General features: G+C 36.6%; 2 protein-coding genes across 4 annotated transcripts in view; both read right to left on the bottom strand.

Annotated features, from left to right (window-relative positions):
- Nucleotides 1-755: 755 nt before the first annotated feature.
- Nucleotides 756-16,214, bottom strand: part of LOC115210247 — a 155,531-nt gene continuing 140,072 nt past the window's right edge. For 2 of the 3 annotated variants that reach the window (XM_036502168.1, XM_029778723.2), the window contains exons 9-12: nucleotides 10,632-10,701; nucleotides 5,560-5,665; nucleotides 4,038-4,185; nucleotides 756-1,478 (exon numbers count right to left, since the gene is read on the bottom strand). In XM_036502168.1, coding sequence (XP_036358061.1) covers nucleotides 1,339-1,478; nucleotides 4,038-4,185; nucleotides 5,560-5,665; nucleotides 10,632-10,701 — 464 coding nt within the window. In that variant the 3' untranslated portion in view covers nucleotides 756-1,338. Of the gene's footprint in view, nucleotides 1,479-4,037; nucleotides 4,186-5,559; nucleotides 5,666-10,631; nucleotides 10,702-16,214 lie in introns of those variants that run through there. The other variant, XM_036502169.1, reaches the window with a different exon arrangement.
- On the bottom strand, nucleotides 10,711-12,977 carry LOC118763013 (zinc finger BED domain-containing protein 5-like). Its single transcript, XM_036502170.1, has one exon. It carries the CDS (start codon nucleotides 12,700-12,702, stop codon nucleotides 11,368-11,370), a length of 1,335 nt encoding a protein of 444 aa, XP_036358063.1. The 5' UTR covers nucleotides 12,703-12,977; the 3' UTR covers nucleotides 10,711-11,367.

Here is a 16,214-nt window from a genome sequence, read left to right as displayed (position 1 = left end):
TGCCAGGGGGGCTGGCAGCGGCCACGATCGGTTGGTGCTTTTTACGTGCCACCAGCACAGAAGCCAGTCAAGGTGGCGCTGCAATCGGCCACATTCGGATGGTGCTTTTTACGTGCTGAAAGGAAGCAACAGAAAGTAACAACCACACTCTTACCCGCGCGTAGAGCGGGTCACCTTCAGCTAGTCTCATACAATAAAGTTAATTTTATTATAGTACATTCCTTACTTTCAATAAATACATCCAACATGTATTGAGTTATTTCATATTGAGGTATTGAGATAACAACTTCATGCCTAGATTATAGATTTTTATGAAAGATCTTTTATAGTAAAGGGTGTACATGTTTGATACAACTTGTCTATTGATGAATGTATATATTATTACACTTCATTGCACTAATGAGTTGGTTTGCATAGTGGAACATCTGCTTTAACAGTTGAAAACTTTTCCTATTGCTCACCACTGAACCATAGTCAGATCCTGTCAAACTGTCTGGCCTGTGCAGCACGGTAAATAGATATAAAATGATGTAGGAGATTATGATGATGTCTAAGTGAGCTGTTTATGATGATGTGTCTATTCTACCTGTTTTATGCTCAAAATAGTCAGATCTGACCTCTCACATATCCTACAAAATCATTCTGAAAATAAACAATCACACCAACAAAATCTCAAGGTTACATGAAAATCTAAATAGCATAATTAATTGAAATCTGAATGCTAAAAGGTTAAGGATCAACAGGAATCTCACAAAACAACTTGTAAATTTTATAATGATGGCCACTACTTCAGTAATAGAACATAGTTTCGCTGTGTTAAGCTGAATGTTAGCTAATAAGGTTCATATTTATCGCTGCTTTCAGCAGCATTAAACAGATGAGAGAGAAATATTTTCCATATATAGCTTTGACACAAAAGAAATTGAATTCTGCACAGAATCCTTTATTAATTCAACAACATTGCTGCTATTTACAGTAGGGAATTATACATGCTTGGAGTGGTCAGATGAGAGGAAGCTGAAAGTGAGATAATAAACTCTCAGCCTATCTAGCAAGAAGCTATTGTTTAAAAACCAGTACACATGGGGGGGGGGGGATGAAGTCACTCACTCATACACAATTATATGATAAAAGTCATTTAACCATTACACACACACACACGAACATACAGAGACATTGTGAAAATTATGAAATTCCTATTCTGCATTCACATACATGCACCTACTGATATATGTACATGTGTGTGTGTACACATGTATGTATGTATATGTGTGTATGTATGTATATATATATATATATATATATAAAATCTCTCCAAGTGGAATGGTGAAAAGTGTTTTAATCATCTTCTTCACTTCCAGACGAATCTAAATAATTCAACAGTTGTGTCATTCTGTATTCATCATTCTTTTCCTTGACATCTGTTTCTTTTTTATGGTTTTTGCCTTTAGATGGTTTGCTTTCTGTTGTAAAGTACCCTAAAGCCACAAAAAGTAAAAACATATATATATTTGTAATTAGGGTTACAACAATATTTTATAAACATATGCTTAACCTCACTGTCAAAATTGACAGTGGATTAAACACAGAGATCTCAGTAACCAGGATGAAATGTCTGTCAGGTTGCATTTTCATTAAAGTCTCATCTAGGTTCACTTCTTTTCTCTCAATTGCTGTGAAAGAATGCAATGATAGGACAAACTTAAACACATCCATAGAATATTGGCAATATGAAATTGACTCTGTAAATGGGATACCAACACAGTGTATAGTTTTAGCAAGCTTTGACAGCACTCTCTCAAGAAACGGTAACATCAATGATAAAGTTGATGCCAAAGCCAGCAACACCTTTGATAGACCTTTACAAAAACATCTGAAAGGAACAATCTCAATCTCCAAACAAAGTCAAAAGTCCACAGAGCCATTGTCTGCCAACTTGGTGTATATCAGTGAGATGTAAACAATTTACAGCAGACTCACCAATAATTTCAATAAGCTCCGGCTGCACATGTATTGATAAGACAAGGTTATAAACACCGAGCCTCTCAATTGCATAATATTGTTAAACATCTACACTATTTTCTACAGATCCCAATCATGCTGGTCTGACCACCTTTCCAGGATGGATAAGGAACACCTTCTGAAATATCTTTTCTATAACTGAGTGGAAGAATGATTGGTTGATAAACAGTGCAAACAGAGTGAGGACACTCAACTTCTTATAAGATTTCAGCATCAATCCAACATCATGAAAAAGCTTTACAGTTGAGCTAGCTGACACAGCCTCATTAGGAAAGGTATCATTACATCTGAGCAAAACCAGGATGGGACACGCTGTACTGAAGAGGAAGCTATGCAAGTAGAGCTTGAAGAGGGAGCTATTCAGCATAATGAATACATAATTTTCATCACATCTGCCCAGCATGCAACAAAATGTTTTATGTTCACACTGGACTTGTCAACTACTCTTAAACACAACATCCGAGTCCTCAAACAAAGAATGATGTCATGGAAGGAGGCATTCAGTCACAGTATAGAAGAAAGTAAGTGAATAACTAATGACATTTAAGACAAAACAAAACTAGTTGATTCAATTTTCCATTTTGGTTGCTGATATAACTGGTTTATCTAAGGGTTCATTGTTGGCAGACATTTCATTTTGGTTGCTAATAATACTGAGGTTTAACTACAGGATTTACCTTTACAGAAAGATTAAATATAAACTTACTAAAAATATGTTTGTAACTGCTTACAAATTTTAATCTCAAATAAGCTATTTAATACAGAGATACATACATTTTTATCATTTTTCATTAGCAAAAGTCACAAAAGGTACTGCAAGACATGTTAACAATTCCATCTAGGGGAGTTGACTGTACTAGTAAGGATATAAGACATGAAAGGTTCTGTATGCTATCTGTGAAGAATACCTACAGCAGAGGAAGGTCAAACCTCAGGAGAAAGATCTCACAGGAGAGATGACAAAAGACTGCTATACCAATATGGAATATGATCACAATTATTATAAGAAATTGGTTAGAAAAAAATCCAAACAGGCTCCATCACAGTATCAATGACAACAATACCAGACTAATCTGAGCATTGTATGCATCAACATAAAAAAAGGCCTATGACATGTTACTCAGAATGTTTAGCAAAGCTCATCAACATCTTGGATGTTACTATGACGCACTGCAAAACAAACTCTATAGTGAACATGAAATCAGTGGGAAGCGTTGTCATTAAAAGTGATATCTTACAGGGTGACATTTTCTTACTCTTGTTATTTATGTTAATACCTATTTCAGCGAAACTTAGTAAAGTCAACATGAACTATAAACTTTGGAGAAATGAATCCCCTCTAAATCATCTATTACTCATGGATGACTTGAAGATATCTGCAAAGTTAAAAAAAGGTAATTCATTTGTTAAAACAATAAAATTGTGCTGCAGTGATACTGTAATGGAATTTAACAATGAAGAGACAGAACAGAGTCCTTTTAATGGAATAAACATTTGGATAGATTTTAGAACCCAATGACAATGAATACAGGTATCAAGATAAACTGAAATTCTATGATATTACGCATAAAGAGATCAAAAGAAAAGTGAAAATAATATGTTTGAAAAGATTAAAGCTTTTAATGAAGTTCAAATTTAATTCAAAGATGATGATAAATGCAATCAACATGTGGATAGTTGCTATTATGCATTATAGTGCTGAAATAGTGGATTGGAAAAAAATTAAACAGAGGTATTAGACAGAAAAGCCTTAACTATGTATGGAGCACTTCATACCTGAAATGAAAGATTTACTAGCATTTCTAATTGTATGAATAGAGGGCGCTATATTAAGATCTAATTGCAGTTATATATCTGGGGAGAATTCTACCATGTGCCACAGTATTACCAGAAATGTGTCACAAATCAAACAAAACATCCAATCTTTCAGTGATATAACAATTTATAATGGTAAGTAAACAAACAACAGGGAATAATTTGGTTTTGGGTAAGTTGGAAATTTTAAGTTTTGTTACCTCTTTTTTCACATTCTTCTGTATCAGGAAATCCAACAGACCAAAAATGTTCTGGTGTGTTGGGAGGTTTGTATTTTGCTCGGTGTTTTGAACAATCTCCAATCTGTTTGCTAATTTCCTCAGCAGAGAGACCTTTTGTTTTGTAATACTGAAACAAGAGAAATTTTTAATAATGGAAGAAAGAAGAGGAGAGAGCATGTAAATGTGAGAGAGAAAGAGAGTGATAACATATCTATTACAGAGGTTTATTTATCAGAGGGATTATGTCCTCACATGTAAAGACACATCTTCACAGCGAGATACAATACACATTCTTGGATATAAACATCACTATCTAGTCATATACATTCAAACACACAATTTTGCATCTTATGAAGGAGATGACAAAGGATTGTGACAATTAGCAAAATGCTGTGTGAGAGAAGTTCCAACCATCTGTGCAAGTATGACAAAATGTGATAAAATTTAGGTAATGATGGAAGCTGGAATATATAAAATATTTCTACATCTGGGCCTTTTGCCTATTTTGTACCTATGTCTCTATTTTTTGTCCTCTTGCTTTTTCATTACACCCTTATTTATTGCCCCTCCTGTTCACTACATTATGCCACCCATGTAATGAGAGAAACATTGAGATCTATTTACATGTAATCCCCAACTTATCACCATTTAACCTTACTGAGTGAAAAAATAATTGCATTGAATCTGTCAGCATCCATTACATTCCCTTAATGATATTACTTTCTTCTAACACTATCTTGATTATTTGTTACTTGCACTCTCCGACCAGCAAATATCGCCCCTCTGATACTTATTGCTGCTACCCCACCTACTTAAGGTCACTCATTGACATCAATTACATCCTCTTACCACCAAGCATTTTCATACTTCTCACTCTATCTCACTGCCTTCTGTCATCACTGTCTCTTTCATTTCCCTATCTTCTATATTGTTGTCTTAATCACTTGTGTCTTCCTTCACAGCTTCTTTCTTAATTTCACCTAAGTCCATCTTCTGCTTTCACTTCCATATGGTCACCTCAACTACCATTTCTCTCTTTACACTCAGGTACCCCTTTCTCCACCTCACTTTTGCAAATGCTTTCTATTCTATCCACTATATTAACCACATTTGGAACACAGGGTGTCAACATTAAGCAGTGAAAATTTGTCTTGCACCGTACAAAGCAACTTGTGCCGATATCAATGTAGTTGCAGAACAAGTGGAGAAAACATAGGGTCAAGAGACCCCTTTAGTCTTCTTGAAGGCATGGCGAGCTCACTTGTGCTGGTGCCCTGACAAAATGAATCTAATACACTCTGTAAAGTGGTTGGTGATAGAAAGGGCATGTGGTCTGCAAACCTGTCTCGGAAGGTAGTGAGAACTAATCAGAATGTGACAACCCATCCGACCCATACCATCATGGAAAGCAAATGTAAAATAATGATGATGATACACACATTCAAGAATTACCAATAGATATTTGAAATTAGAATTTAGTAAAGCTATGCTGTCAACTTACTTCAACACATTCTTGACATGTATATCCATTTAACAGTCTTCTGTCATGCTTCTTACGAACCACAGTATCATAGGCATAGGGATAGTCTTTCTTCTTCCAAGGACACCTGACAAAGAAATTGATAGATTTTGATTATTTGAACCTGTATTTGACCATAAATTAATAACATAGCTAAAACTGCATCTCAAAGGCCAGCCCTTCACTTCAGGTCACAAACTACTTCAGCCCACAACAGCTGCTGACCCTGTAAAACACATAAGTACATTCCACTTTCTCATACAGTTAACACTATACTGGTGTCTTTTTACTTAAATACTTTGACTTTTCAAAGAAAACAATGAAGTCTGCTTCATATTTTTGAGACACCAAAGGTAAGCTGGTTGGGCTTGATGCTTGCTGCAAAGCCGAAAGAATTGGTTGAAATCTTGCCTAATTAGCCATATTTGTGATGTCATTTCTTTGAAACTGAGGTAATAATCATCTTCAAATTACACAAATTAATAGTGTTCATGGCATAGCAGTTTCCTTTTTTTCATGTTTTTTTTGGACAATTAAAAAAAATATTTATGTAAAGCCTATTTTGTTACATGTAACAAACAATCAATTTCATAGTGTTTTCAAACTTAGCTAGATCCAAGAATATAGGCCACAAGGACTTGAGTTTTGGTACATTTGTAGTAGGTAGAGAACTCAATATATCCTGAAATTTTAGGACATGATACCCTTTCAATAAAATTTCAATGGACTATAAAAAATGGTTATAAATGGCAGTTTCAAATCAGGACGCCCACATGTTGGATTTTCTGTTCTGATGGGGATTCTCCCAATTTTTTTTTCATCACAGCCTTGGAAATGATGGGGGAAAACTTTTTATGAGAAATATTTTTTGAAATCTATATTTTTTTCAACCCACTCCAGACTGATTTTGGCCAACTAAAAAATTTTTTTACACTACACTCATAAAAAGAAGCCTTTTTTGGTAAAAAAAAAAAAATTAAAATCAGCATTTTCAAACAAAAAGGTGTGCTTAAGGAAGATTCAGCTGTTCTTTGTAGAACATTCCCCAACCACCTTTCTCAGAATTGCATGTAGCCCTAGATTAAAAATAAACAAACAAAAATTTGAAAATTAATGCCTTGCTTTAGCATTAAAAGCATAAATTAAAGGCATCAAAACCATCTGTAACTTACAGCAAACTTAGTAGGAGAGAGAAAAAAACACAAAACAAATATATAAACACTACCACAAATTATCTGACTGCATTCAAAATTGGAAAGAGAATAAAAACCCATCACATCAGACTTTAATAGTCTACAAAATAAAATGCACTGTACAATATAATTTTTATTAGTGAAATTTGCCTAATATTTCTCAAAGAAAAACAAAATTTACATGTACAAGAATATTCAGATGTCGCTCTCAACATGTTATATTTTGTCTCCATCACATTTAACTTTGTATGCTGATAGCAGAAGGCTTGAAATTTTTCAGCATTAAATTGCATGTTATTTTATTCACTCCACTTATATATATCATATAGCAAGTGCATAGAATCTCCAGGGTTACTGTAATACTTTTGTATTGACTCCATGGCTAGTGAGGGTGACTGTCTGAGAGAGTCACTAAGAACAGCAGTGGCCCCATAACTACTCTGTGAGTCTGTTCACTATTAATGTTTCCAGGGCAATGATCCCATTGGCTACTACCACTTGACCTCTGTATTTTTAAAAGTCCTCCAGTTTTCCAATTATGCTGAGATCATGCAGTTTGTAACATCATTCTTTATCAAAGGCCTTCAAAAAACCAAAATAATCAGAGCCACAATTAAATGGTTGCACAACTATTTTAACAGCAAGTCATCATGTTGTAGGAGTTGTATCAGATACCTTTTTCCTGGTCAACAAACATGTCGGGTGCTACTTAGTAGCTAGTAGCTGAGTTTAGGCTTATTTCATCAACAGCCATCTTAGTAATTGACTGTACAGTTGTAGTGTCAATGAACACAACTGGTTTACTCATTTGCATGTGGGGAGGTGAAAACACTTTTGAATTGCTCATTTAGTATTTCACTTATACTTTTGGAGTCTGTGGTTAAGGAGTCATTTTCTTGGAAGTGTGGCCCTACCTTGCAATCCAATGAGGCCAATCTTTAGCAAATTTAAAGAAAGCTTTAGGATTCATTATTATATTTTCTATAATCCTAGCTTTTTCAATGGAGTATTGCACATCTTTCTCTCTGGGAAATTTGTTACTATGCAGGTTAGCTTTTCTCTGTAGGACAAAAATATGGTTTACGTTACTGACATGAATTAAGTTTCATGTTGATATTAAATGTGGAGAAACACTTTTGAAAATTCTATTTAAGAATCTCTTTCTGTATTAATTTTCAGTTTGCTTTGTGCAAGCTCAGACTAGAATCTAGGTGCTTCTTATAGCCTGCATGTCTTCAACTTCCTTTGGCCCATACATTCTCAGCTCTACTATACTGTGATCCAAGACTAATTTTGGTATCACTTTTACATTGTGAATAATTTTCATATTAGTTGTGAAGCAGAGACACAGAATATTGTTTACTCTGGTTAGGTAGCATTAACACTAGCTCCATAAATAACAGGGTGATCTTGAGCAGGATTTCTGCTTGTTTTTGCTCACATCATCATTCCTGAGAGAATATGGTCATTGGATTATTTAACATTGAGTAGGTTGATGCTTCCTATAAGATGTATACTTATGTGTTGATCCAGTTTGGTTAGTACTTCTATTTCTGTGAGGCAGTTTTCAAATCTCTTCATATAATTTGGAACATTTGGTGAGCGACATATAGTACGTAAGTGAAGGAGTGTGGCTTAGAGGTTAGGGTATCTGGCTCATGGCCGTAAGGTCATGAGCACAATTTCTGGCAGCATGTCATGCCCTTTGAGCAAGACACTTTATTTCACATTGCTCCAGTACACTCAGCAGGCAAAAGTGATTTGTATCTGTAAATGAAAGGGTCAACTTTACCACATTATATGTCATGCTGAATCTCCCTGAGAACTATGTTAAGGGTATACATGTTTGAGGAGTGCTCAACCACCTATATGTTAAATATAGGATCAACTGGAACCCTCATCATTATAATGAACAGAGTACCTGTAGTATGTAGTATATACAACTATTTTGATTTGTCTTACATGTACTATTAGTGTGTCACATACTAAATTTGAATATAAAAGCTGGACCAGAGGTATGAGATCTTCACAGCTTCACCATGACTCCATTCTTTCCTGTTGGTTTGTAATACAACATATTTTGGTATGTGTATTTCTCTGTCAAGTGTTAGATATATTTCAGTGAGTGCCATGCATACAGCTTGATTGCATGTAATAAAATTAGTATTATATTTACTCATGTGTCATTGAAAGCCATCCTGGACATATTTGTGGAAGCCTTGTGTGTTGGTAGGCATGGCTCTGATTTTGAATCTGATGTAGCTTAATCAGTTAGCCGCCACACAATGTTTTGTGCTATGCTCCTGAAACATCTTTATTGTTCATCTGTTGCCTTTACAGTGAATGGAAAGAGAGAGGGGGGATTGGGATATGAGAAGAAAGAGTGGAGAGTAGGGTGAGACAGAGGAGAATGAGTAATGGGAGAAGAGTGGAGAGCTTCAAGTCTCTGTCATCATTATGTTTTAGGACATGAGCAAACCTCTTCTTTTCTGTTTCTGCCCTAGCAACATAAACCTGATGCCTGGCTTCCTTTCAGCTTTCTGATATGATTCTTTACTACCTCGCTCCACTTTTCCATTCTTTCCAGACCCACCTCTTCTCTTTTATGGCCTTGTCAACATCACTGTTCCACCACCATGTCACCCTAGGTCTAGCAAAGGTTTTGCTCTAACCACAGATTTGGTCTGTCACCCTCAGTAGATTGTCACATAGGAACTTCCAATTGTCCTCTATGTTGCATGTTTCTATCTCTTCTTCCTTCTCATCAAAGACTTCATTAAGAACATCTTTAAATCTTAGTCCATTTGAAAGATCCTTGAACTTCCACAACCTCTTTTTCCATATCAGCTTGCATCTCTGAATTCTTCTGACCCTAAGTCTGAAGTCACTAACCAATAGCCTATGTTGAGTTGTACATTCTTCACCCAGGAAAGATTTTGCATTTATGAGCATACACCTGTCCTTGTGCCTGGTGAGAATATAGTCAATCTGGCTAGTGTTTCCACCAGATTAATAAATGATCAGACGGTTGGCAGGTTTCCTGAAGTTGGTATTGCAGATCAGTAAACCATGGGCATCACAAAACTCCAGCAGCCTTGTTCCCTCCTCATATCTAGAGCCAAAGCCATAGCTTCCATGAATACCCTGAAATTCATTGGGGTGCCTTCCAATATATCCATTGAAGTTACTTGCCATGATGAGAATGTCATTGTCTTTCATCACTGGGGGTGTTCTCAGAAAGGATTCATAGAAGTGGTCCTTCTGGGTATCTGCGAGACTGGCATGCAGAGATAACTGACACTGTTACATCAAACATGGGTATTCTTAATTTAATAATCCTATCATGTAGTCTGACAATCTCAGTCACCTCATCCACCCATTTCTCTGTTAGGCCATCATTACTGCCCACCTAGAAAACCTCTATGTCTCTTGCATGTAAGCAGTCTAGTTGAGGCTCCCCTCCATCATATCTCTTTCACACAGCATACATCAATATGTTTCCATTCAAGCATTTCAGTTATCTTTCCAAACCTACCTTTCATTGTGCCAACACTGATTGTTGATCATAGGTCTACAATATATGCTGTTCAGACTGGTCACAGCCAACTACTGGTGGCAAGTAGAAAATATATTTACATTCTGTATATTTTAAGGACTATAATAATCTGTTTCAATTATTCTGTATTGCATATTTTCTATACTGACTGAATGCATATTTTTTTACATAGACTAAATGTGTATTTTCTGCACCTAAAGCAACCTTAATTATAAGGTGCTTCACACCTTTCTGATACACACCAGCTACAATACTGATCATGTAATCACAGAATCAATGAAATTTTATAGCAAGATCCAACATACCTGTCAAAGCTATCAGTTATGGAACAATCATTATCTTGGGTGTTGCTTTCCTCAGAAACATGATTTTTATCTATTGAGAGAGAAACAGAGAGATATATGGAAAACTGTCATCTTCAATAATGTTACAAGGCAGTGTACTTGTAATGCTAAGGTGCTGGAGTTCTGATCACTTACTTATGCTGACAGAAAATTTTGTTTTCCCTCTCTGCCTATTCTACTGATACAATAGGCAGCAGTGGAGAAGCCTATACAGAGTGGATCAACATGGTAAAAATAGCAGCCAAATTCCTTAAAACTATATATCTTTATGCATTAAAAATGAAGAGCTCATTGGACAATGTAATCCTTGATACACAAAAAGATAAATTGGTTTAAGATGGAATACCTTTAACCATAGACTTGTCAGTCAAGGCTTACCCGGGGCTCCCAACAACAGAAGCCAATGATGAGACAGCAAAATCTCCCTCACCATTTCAAAAAGGGAAGGGCATTCTTTATATGAAGTCCTATATATACTATGAATAAATCATGGATGATCACAACGTTTGACTACATGTCTGAGGAATCAGGGCTGTCCTGCAACTAAAGAACAACATCCACAGTTGATCTACGGCAGTGGTTCCCAAACTTTTTAGAGTCGCGACCCACTATTTATCACACCAGTTTATGACGACTCACTTAACTCTACTGAGTAAAAACATTAATGAAATTAACAAATTTATTTCAGATTACATCATCAGTGAGGCCTGTGAGAAGGATGAGCCTGTTTCTTGCTACGCTCAATAATAGAATTAACATCAGGTTCAATGCGCGATAGTTTCAGGAGTAAAGAATTTGAGAGCTGCAGTTTATTTCGATATTTGCTTTTAATCCCAACCATTGCTGAAAATCCAGCTTCACTAATATAAGATGACGTGAAAGGGAGAAGTACTTTTAATGCTTCGGTGGAAATGATTGGGTACGAGGTTTGAAGAGACGCCCAGAACTGTACCAATTTTTGGGTGTTAAAAGTCATTTTCAAGGAAGAGTCTTCGGATAAATCGATAAGTTCCTCATCGACTTTTGTTGATATCCCAGTCGTCACGTCAGGCTGAAAGGGGTTCATAATCCATCTTTTCTGTTGCATAGTATTCATCTCTTTATGAAAATAAAATTCAAAACTTTCATTTAACTTATTCAAGTGTTCAGATATCTCAATGATTAGACCATCATCAACTTTTGCTTTATTCTCCATTACAAAAGTTTCAAATGTTTCAAAACAGTCATAATTTTGGTTGTTAATATGATTTTTCCACAAGACAAGTTTTTTCATAAAACCTCGAATTTTCTCATGAATTGCAAATATACTGATACCTTCTGTTCCTTGTAAATACAAATTCAGGTCGTTTAATTTCGAAAAAATATCTGCCAAATACGTAAGCCTCAGAACAAATTCTTTGTCGTGCAAATATTTCGCAAAATCGCTTTTATCTTCTAAAAATATGGCTACTTCTTCGCGGAGTTCTGCAAGTCTTGTTAACACTTTTCCCCTAGAGAGCCATTGTATTTCTGCGTGCAAAAGAAGTGATTTATGATCACTTCCCATCTCTTCGCACAACTTCTCAAATAGGTGTGATTGCAAAGGCTTTGACTTAATAAAGTTCACTATTTTGACTGAAGTATTCAAAACATTTTCAAAATTATCAGATATATGTTTTGATACTAATGCTGCCCTGAGAAGGTTACAGTGAGTCCATGATGCATTGGGATTAAGTTCAAGTATTCTGGTCACCACACCACTATTTCTACTGCACATAGCCCGTGCGCCGTCTGTACATATTCCGAGACATTTATGCCAATCAAGATTTTTTGCTCTAATGTAAGTATTAACTGTATTAAAAATTTCATCGCTGGTACTTCGACTGACAGGTTCACAGAATAACATATCTTCATGAGGTACAAAGTTCCATGTGTAACGTACAAAAATAAGTAGCTGGCACAAACCTTGTATGTCAGTAGATTCATCGAGTTGTAAAGAAAAAAAAAGATTTCCACGAATCCGTTCAATAACTTGATTTTCTATCCATTTCATCAATTCTACGCATGACTGTGTTATTAGAAATAGGAATTGATTCAATTTCTTGTTCACTCTTATCACCAAAGAAAACTTTAACTATATCTTTTATAGCTGGAAGAACTAAAGTCTCCCCAATTGTGTGTGGCTTACCAGTTTTTGTGATTCTTAAACTGATCAAGTAAGACACATACAAAGATTTTTCATTTACTTTGGTGTAATGTTGCATAACGCTCTGTCCTCTCTTTAACTTGGTTAACATTCGCTCAAAAAAATCGAGAGGCTTGTCTTTTAACTCGGAGTGTTTTCAAGATGACTACGCAATTTGTTTGGACGCATGCTCTCGTTTGCAAGTTGTTCCTAACAAATGATGCATCGTGGTCGTGGATCTTCTTCAACTCCATTCCATGTAAATCCCTTTTTTAAATACTCGTAATCATACTTTTTTAATACTTTTCTTCGCTTTGACTGGCTTAGTTTTGATTGATTGGTCTTTTCTTCATTTCGATTCACTGAAGACTCTTCGTCATCAGCTTCAACTGACTTTTTTAACCATTTATCCATAATATGAAGGACTGAGTAAATACGAAAAAATCGAATTTAGAAGGACAGATAATTTCGACTTACCGAGAGATTTGACAGAATTAAAATACGTTTGGGATCATGCGAACTTCTACAATTACTGATAAATGTCATTTCAATCGATGTGATGCTATTTAAACCGTTTATCTGATAGACTCTCTTGATCTATCTACCGTCTAGCTGCTGTCTATTCCAATCATTTCATTGGCTAATTGATAGCCTCCTGGTGATCACTCCTATACTTTTTAAATAATTTATAAACTTACTAGTGAAATCCATAATGTCTTATTTATTTAAATTTTTTGCTATTTATATTAAATGTGAAACAAAACGTTTTATAACTGTTTCAACATCTCTATACCCTATGTGTAAATACTAACACTAATACAAAACCTTGAAGTAGTAACTGTTATCGACTCAATTAGTGTTATACTTCGCCTAGCTAAAGTTCTCTATAAATAGGTAAAAACAGACCTTTACTTTTTACGATTACGTACGAATAAATAACTTGAGAAAATGACAACCTCTGATTTGCTAAGTTCGTGAAAAAGCCTACTGCTTGATAAAACAACAAATCTGGTATTGAAAACATATGTCTTGAACTATCTCGATAGACAGCAGTTAATCAAAGCTAATGCGTAATTTTATAACTCCACAGATGGGTCGTGACTCATAGTTTGGGAACCACTGATCTACGAAACTAGCAAGCTCCAAAGCCACCTTGCTACAATTTTCTCTTCTCCTGTGACCATCCACTGTCAAACACTACACTAAATCCTCAACTAAACCCCAGTACAGAAATTTGTCAAACATTCCTCCCCAACATCTGATTATCAGCCACATCAATGTTATATAGCCAGTGTTCCTCCTCACAGTGGAAGTACTGGCCTGCTGGTAATTACAATTTTTTACATCTTCACATGCAACAATATTAAAGGAAGGCTAACTGGGAAGATAGGTTTTATATGCGGCAAATGCTCGGGTGCTATAAACACAGAAAATGTGCAGAGAACAGCTTCTGTCACATTCCAGGGAGAAAAAACTAGAAGTAGTTGATAGCTTCCGTTACCTAGGGGACGAAGCCAGTGGCAGGGGTGGATGCTCTGAAAGTGTAGCTGCTAGAATAAGAATAACCTGGGCAAAGTTCACAGAGCTCCTACCTCTGCTGACAAAGGGCCTCTCGCTCAGAGTAAAAGGTAGACTGTATGATGCATGTGTGCAAACTGCCATACTACATGGCAGTGAAACATGGGCCGTGACTGCTGAAGACATGCATAAGCTTGCAAGGAATGAAGCCAGTATGCTCCGCTGGATGTGTAATGTCAGTGTGCATACACAACAGAGTGTAAGCGCCCTGAGAGAAGAGTTGGATTTATGAAGCATCAGATGTGGTGTGCAAGAGAGACGACTGCACTGGAATGGTCATGTGTTGCGAATGAATGATGACAGCTGTGTGAAAAAGTGTCACACCTTAGCAGTTAAGTGAACCTGTGGAAGAGGTAGACCCAGGAAAACTTGGGATGAGGTGGTGAAGCATGACCTTCAAATATTGGGCCTTATCGAGGCAATGACTAGTGACTGGGACCTTTGGAGATATGCTGTGCTTGAGAAGACCTGACAAGCCAAGTGAGACCATGGCCTATGCCAGTGGGTGTAACCAGCCCATTTATGAATACCCCTCATTCATGAGACAATAAACCTTGCTTGTGAAGACCTATTGAGGTAAGTGAAATCAAAATCAAAATTGCTGACGTGGCCGATGACAGTATATTGCCTGATTGGCACTCATGCCAGTGGAACGTTAAAAGCACATCCGAACGTGGGGTGTAACCAGCCCACTTATGAATACCCCTCATTCATTGGACAATAAACTTTGCTTGTGAAGACCTGTTGAGGCAAGTTAAACAAACCAAAATTGCTGACTTGGCCAATGACAGTACCGCCTGATTGGCACTCGTGCTAGTGGAACGTTAAAAGCACATCCGAACGTGGGGTGTAACCAGCCCACTTATGAATACCCCTCATTCATTGGACAATAAACTTTGCTTGTGAAGACCTGTTGAGGCAAGTTAAACAAACCAAAATTGCTGACTTGGCCAATGACAGTACCGCCTGATTGGCACTCGTGCTAGTGGAACGTTAAAAGCACATCCAAGAGTGATCGTTGCCAGGGCATGGATTAGCTCCCATGCCGGTGAAACATGAAAAGCACCATTTGAGCATGATTGTTGCCAGTGTCGCCTTACCGGCACATGCTGGTGGCATGTGAAAAACAACATTCGAGTGTGGTCGTTGCTAGTGCTTCCGGACTGGCTCCCATGCAGGTAGCATGTAAAAACACCTTTTGAGCATGAGCGTGGTTGTTGCCAGAACCGCTTGACTGGTCCTCGTGCTGGTGGCATGTAAAAGCACCCACTACATTCTAGGAGTGGTTGGCGTTAGGAAGGGCATCAAGCTGCAGAAACTTTGCCAGACCAGATTGAGCCTTGTGCAGCCTCTGGCTCACCAGTCCTCAGTCAAACTGTCCAGCTCATGCCAGCATGGAAAGTTGAAAGATGAATGTACAGTGTGTTGGTCTAGTCAAGTATTTAATATAGTCAATGAACCAACTCATGCAGTGTTTAGCTGTTTCAGCAGGTATCATAATAGATTGTTCTTACATCTATATCTTACACAGGGCATCAGGTATTTGTACCAAATGCAGTGAGTACATTATTCTATACTGATATTTAACCCTTTAGTGTTCAGATTAATCTGTCAAATGTAATACTTATTTGATCATGTTATTTGAATTATTCAGGTTCAAGAGAGATGTCTACAATATTTTCTTGTAACTTTGTTAATTTTTTACATACAGATTTGAAATTTTGTCAGAGAGTGCTTATATACCAGCGGATTATAGTTATGTAATTTTAGCTTTTCTTGTTGATTAAATTTGACTGGGCAGG

The sequence above is a fragment of the Octopus sinensis genome, linkage group LG4, assembly GCF_006345805.1.
Source record: "Octopus sinensis linkage group LG4, ASM634580v1, whole genome shotgun sequence".
Taxonomy (NCBI): domain Eukaryota; kingdom Metazoa; phylum Mollusca; class Cephalopoda; order Octopoda; family Octopodidae; genus Octopus; species Octopus sinensis.
This window is presented reverse-complemented; position numbering and strand designations above follow the sequence as displayed.